We start from the raw sequence: 5,797 nt of genomic DNA, 5'->3' as shown, positions 1-5,797 counted from the left end.
TTTGGTCCAGATTTTGTCACCGTAGGTTTGATGGCATGGAAGGGTATTTGTGCAAGTGGGGTCTCTCCTCCTTCTGGCCATGTGGATACTGGGAGATTCAGTCCAGGTAACAAACTTTAAATCCCATTTGCAAGACAGAAAGCTCCTGCCTTTGAGATCCAGCTTCTCTCAAATCCTTTGTTAGGAAGAGGACACTGTACTTCTCAGGGAGGCTCCATGCTTTTGCATCAGGAAGAGCTTGCAGCTCCATCCCATCTGCTCTTGAGCATCATTCTCATCCCACTGCATCTTGGCCCCGCCCCCTCTATTTAGCCACACCCACTTTGGACCAGAAGGCGTGGCCTCCCAAGTCAGGAGGTATATAAACAGCTGGCTCAGAGCCTTTGGGGTTTAATCTGTGATCCCTTAAGGAGAAAGAGATGAGGCTGTGTACCTGTTGATGCAAAATCCCTCTTGGAAGGAAAGAAAGATGCCTTCAGATTTCCTAAGTCCTTTCTTGGAGTTGGATGATGCCCTTTGCAAGGTAAGTGGGCACTTGCATCTCTTTGCTAAATGCCTTCCACTTTGGCTTCCCCAAAGGACCTTGCATTATGTTTTATTCTCTTCTGGAATGCACTCCTGCTCCTTCTTTCTCCTCCTTGGCTTGCATTTTTTAATTCTCAGCTGAGGGGGTTTAAATTATTCCCCAATTCCTTCTGTTTCTAGCAAAGTTGCTTTTGGACCAAGAAGGCGAAACCTTAATTCATCAATCAGGAAAATGGCTGCAATGTGGGAGATCACCTTTAAAAGGTCATAAGATGTGTCTTGGAGGGATTTTCAGGTCACCAATCCAGCCCATCTGACACTCCAAAAAAAGCAGAAACTGTATATATTATATATACTACACACATGGACACAGGATCTTTAAATTGGCTTTTAAAGAGGGAGGATCCATGTCAAGCCAGCCCTTTCCAACATTAATCAACTTTTACTACAAAAGTACTACCTCTCTCTCCTTTTCCAACGTGGAAGAAAACCTGGTGTAACTATTTTATTTTTGGCTTCTCCACTTTCTGTGCAAGCTTTTGGGACATCATCGCAGAGCTCTGGGGCTGCCTTACTATCGTATAGTAGTCTTTGGGCCCTTGGGTGTTTGTAGAATAGGCATCTTTTACAATCATGTGAAATGGGTTTTATGTGTGCGTCTAAGGACCCAATAAATGGCCTGGCTGGGTTTACTACTCTGTACTAGAATTAATGCCAAGCACATGCTGCTACAAAGAGACATCTCTTTGGAAGATGGCAGTGTCCATCACTGGCTTTCTTTTGGGAAGAATAATACAGTAATTGTAATTCTTTTGCATTGGCCTCTTGATCCACCTGTTGGGCTTCCAATACCTATTTCCTATCCTATTTTTCTCAAACCTATAAGCAGGCTTACTGTTAGCCTGCTGTGGTTGGGATTCCTGTTTAGTTTCATAGTGTTTACTTGCACGTAAATGTGTATCAGGTTGTGGCTCAAAGACTGGGCCAAGACCCTCAAAGTTGCCTGTTTGTATTTTACTCATACTGTGGGTTTGCTAGGTAGAGTTGCTTATTGCACTCAGCCTTACTTGTGACCGCTTGCAATGCACTGGCCTACCTTTCAGGGGTAATGTAAAATGAGAAGGAAATGTGATGATGCGCTTGGAGCATTTCAAAAGTGGGGATTGTGCATATTGGGGGTAATACGGATGGTATCGGTTTAATAGTAGTCCTACTAAGAGGAAATCCCATTGCGATCAGTAGGACTCAAGTTAGCTGTGATGAGCAAGTAACCTTCATTTCGCTGGTTCTACTCTAAGCAAGAGTAAGTTGGGAGAACAGCCAGGCACACAATCCTACACACCTGGTTGGGAGATAGAAGTAAGCAGCATTAGTGTTTTTGCTTTAATTTTGCCCTTTTTATGTGTATGGTGTGAATTAATATATTACTGAGAATTGTTTTTCGTTATTAATCTCTCTTTAATGCTGAAATCAGCCCCAGTGCGATAAAATCTCCTATGTGTTGTTGCTCTTGTTGTCTGCCTTCAAGTCAATTCCAAATTATGGTGACCCCGGAACAGGGTTTTCTTGGCAATCTTCATCATAGAGGTTTTGCCATTGCTGTCCGTTGAGGCTGTGACTTGCCCAAGATCACTCAGTGGGTTTCTGTGGCCAAGCAGGGATTCAGACCCTGGTTTCCAGAGTCATAATCCAATGCTCAAACCCCTATGCCATGCTGGCTCTCAAATGTGCTGGATCTTGCTAATTATTATGTGAGATGTGTGCACATGTTTTTAGTGGTCTGTATTTTAGCTGGTATTCGTTTTTTTTAGTGTTCAGTTCATAACTTTAATATTTTCCAAACTTTGAACAACGTGTTTCTTAGCCTGAAATGCTGCTTTGAGTCCCAAACCAGGAAAAAGCCAGGATGTATAGTACACTCTATTTATTTAGAGTTGAACATATTTATTTACTTAGACTTGGGCAGCGTTTTGGAGAAAAACATCCTCCTTTTTCTCTTTTTTCTGCACTGCAATTCTCAGAAAGAGCATGGGAAGACTCTGGAAGTTGTAAACCCCTCTCCTCTCCCCAAAATGGACTCTTGCAAAGCTCTGGGCCATTACTTGGCTTTGTTGCCAGAGCTAGAAGACAGAGTCCAAAACAAAAGTAGTGGGGGAAAGCCACAACTGGATGGTTTATTTTTCTTCAGACTTATCTTGCAACTCGATCGGGTGCATCACATACAGGAAGCCTTATCTACATAGGAAGGAAGTTGTACTGTGTTGCATTTGGGGTGGGAGCTGGAGGGTTTTTCTCTTTCTCTATGTGTTGGTATTCAGGCCCCAAGGGTGGAAATTTCCATCCCAATTGGTGATGCTGTGGAGGGTGATGGGTGAGCAGCCTTTGGAGGGTAAGAGGCGACTCCATCCTGCCTCCTTTTGTCCCTCCTGTCTGTTTCCCTGGCAACAGGACCACTAGCCTGTGGCATATGGTCCTCTGTGGGGCGATAAAGCCATTGGGGTCATGCCATTTTTGCATCACGGTTTTATCTGGGAAAGGATGCACTTCTTTTTAAAGCCAGCTCAGTAGGGGAGACCTAAGCTGCATCCCAGGCGAATGCATTTCCAGAACAGTTGCATGCCCTGCAGTGTCATGCATGCCCTATAGTTGCATGTCCTACAATTTTTAGGGGTAAAAACTGGGACCCATGCGGCCATGTAGCATCAGAGCATGGTCAAGCCAGCAAAAGTTATTAATAAGGAAGAACCAGCAAGCTAGAAGTGGCTGCAGCAGTTTGCTTTTTCCCGAGCCAACTGGGAAGAACAAGATTTAGTCCATCCTCTCCTCTCTCTCCTCTGAGTTAGTGGAATGCAAACAACATTTGCACTTTGAATTCAGTTTTGCAGCAATTGATGTCCGCTAAGGACCAAGGGGGGAGTGGGAGGAGGAAAGAGAAGCCAGGACATATTAATAGTTGCCAAGCAAATGGGACGGCAGAGGATCCCTGCAAATGGGGACATTGGAGGGTGTGCAATCATATTCTTTCACCAGCCATATATATGCCAGTTCCTGTGCAATTCATAGTGGTGTGTGTCCATGTGGAAGGATTGGAATGCCACAGCTCAGTAGTTCTTTTCAAGGCCAGGGCTTGGCAGTGTGACTCTTTTGGACTACATTGTCCAGACTTCCCACATGCTACCTTCTTTCAAGGATCACCGGACCCTCAATTTGTCCAAACTGCCACTACTTAAGCCTCCACGACGAACCTGGAAAAACGCCCAGTCACCAGCCAGAAGTGGAACAGGAAATGTGTGTAAGCTCCTTTTAAAGCCACCCAAGTCGGCAGTCTTCATCACATCGCTTTTATCTATTTGTTGCCTTCCTCCACAACTCTGGGACCCCAGGCAGCTTACAAAACTTAAAACCAATACTAATAAAAGCACATAAAAGATATATCATTCATTAAACTATCACATACCAGTGAATTCCATTGTTTACCTATATGCTGCATGAAGGAAAACCAAGTTGTCCTTTAAAAGATATTGATGAATTTGTTGTTCATCTTTGCATAATAGACGAAATGGTTCAAGCAATTCCAGTTTGCCTTCTATCCCCTGGTTAAGAATTCCCATGTTCACACGTTCCTCCCTTATCTTTTCCTCGTAGACTTTCCTGAGTCTGAACGTGGACAAAGACCTTCGAGCTGAAGCCAGGACACCACTGGGGTTCCAGCGCGCTTTCTCAGCTTGCCCTGTGACCCTCTCAGCTTCTAGCCAGAGTGCCTCTGACCGCTTGGATGACACCATTGCCCTGCATGCTGTCTCTGACCAGGGCGATCCCGTGTGGCCCCTCCAAGGGTCCTGGGGCCGGGACTCAGAGCTGCCCCGCACAAGCCTGCAAGACATCCCTTTCCGAGCAGATCGCTCCGTGAGCCTGATCGAGGGCTGCCGTGGTGAAGCCAAAGGGGTCTCCTCTCGCTACAAGACAGAGCTGTGCCGCACCTTCGAGGAGAGCGGATCCTGCAAGTACGGCACCAAGTGCCAGTTTGCCCATGGGGCTGGTGAGCTCAGGGGGCTCAGCCGCCACCCCAAGTACAAGACAGAGCCCTGCCGTACTTTCCACACTTCTGGGATTTGCCCATATGGTGCCCGTTGCCACTTCATCCACAATGCGGAGGAGCGGCGTGCACCGTCCCAGAGCCACCAGGTCCGACCCAGGAGTGCCCAGCTCCTGTGCCACAGGATTAGCTCTGGAGGGTACTCCATGGAGACCCTTCCATCACCCTCTCCGCCAGCTCCTCCGACCCTCCACCTTTCTAAATCCTTCTTTCCTTGCAATGCTGTCACTCAGCCGCCTGCAGCCTGTTCACTCTGCACCGGAGAGACCGCCCTGGTGACATCCGTCCCGTTCACCTTTCCAAACCTCTTGGTGCTTCAGAAGAGTCTTTCAGCAGATTCCCTCTCGGACCAGGAAGATTCGGGGAGCTCTGGAGGTAGCAGCGGCTCTGAATCTCCGGGTCTGGGGCCTTTGGGGCGCCGACTCCCCATCTTCAGCCAGCTGTCTGTCTCCGATGACTGAAGAGATGGAAAGATGGAGAGGAGAAAAGGACGAGCACTCCTGGTAAAGGAGTGCCATGCCTCCTCCTGAAGGAACTGAAGGATGGAGTTTGGAGAGAAACAGGTGCTCTTGGTTTGAACAGTCACCCCAAATTTTTTAGTTAAGTTGGTTTCTTCGCAAGGGGTGGGGAGAAGTTGCAGGCATCTCCAGGTAGTGAAGCACCCATGAGTCTGTGTACATGTTTTCCTACTTTGTGAAAGCAAAAACTGACTGGGGGACAATGGGATTTGCAGTCCAGCGCACCTCTATCAGGCTGTTCTCTTTCATTTATAGGATTCCCAGGGACTAGGTTTTGGAACAAAGCGCTGACTTTTCTCTGGCAAGGAAAGCAGAGGGCCAGCCTCTAGACCCATTTCTGTTGGGGGACAATGGGATTTGCAATCCAGGGCACCTGGGAAGAGAAAACCTACCAAAAGCGAAATAGGGTTGGGATTGTTTTTCAGTTTTGAAATAATGAACTGACAAAGTATTGCTTTTTTGAGGCAATTTTGAAGAATGTGTATATTCTGTGGATGGTATATAAGTTTTTGAATGTCTGAGTCCTTTTAGAAAGGACCCAGGAAGGACAAGAGCAGTTATACAAACTGGAGTGCATCTGCACTGTAGAAATAATCTAGTTTTACACCACTTTTAAGTGCTGTTGTGCTATCCTCTGGAAACCTGGGATCGGCAGTTG

The 5,797-nt window shown here is 46.6% G+C and overlaps 1 protein-coding gene across 1 annotated transcript; it reads left to right on the top strand.

Moving 5' to 3' along the window:
- Positions 1–468: 468 nt before the first annotated feature.
- Positions 469–5,082, top strand: LOC149304648 (mRNA decay activator protein ZFP36L1-like). The gene is made up of 2 exons (XM_089478248.1): positions 469–523; positions 4,171–5,082. Exons 1-2 carry the CDS (start codon positions 470–472, stop codon positions 5,080–5,082), a joined length of 966 nt encoding a protein of 321 aa, XP_089334374.1. The 5' UTR covers position 469.
- The last annotated feature ends 715 nt before the right edge of the window (positions 5,083–5,797 follow it).

Source organism: Sceloporus occidentalis, unplaced genomic scaffold (assembly GCF_023333645.1).
Source record: "Sceloporus occidentalis isolate IW3139 unplaced genomic scaffold, rSceOcc1.0.p SCAF_13, whole genome shotgun sequence".
NCBI classification, from domain to species: domain Eukaryota; kingdom Metazoa; phylum Chordata; class Lepidosauria; order Squamata; family Phrynosomatidae; genus Sceloporus; species Sceloporus occidentalis.
Note: the sequence above shows the minus strand (reverse complement) of the source record. Positions and strands in the feature narration are given on the sequence as shown.

Excerpts from the sequence above, each read along its gene's own strand:
- LOC149304648 (XM_089478248.1), top strand. The coding sequence starts at position 470 with ATGCCTTCAGATTTCCTAAGTCCTTTCTTGGAGTTGGATGATGCCCTT. Across the intron at positions 524-4,170 it reads TGGATGATGCCCTTTGCAAG|ACTTTCCTGAGTCTGAACGT; the intron begins GTAAGTGGGCAC and ends TTTTCCTCGTAG.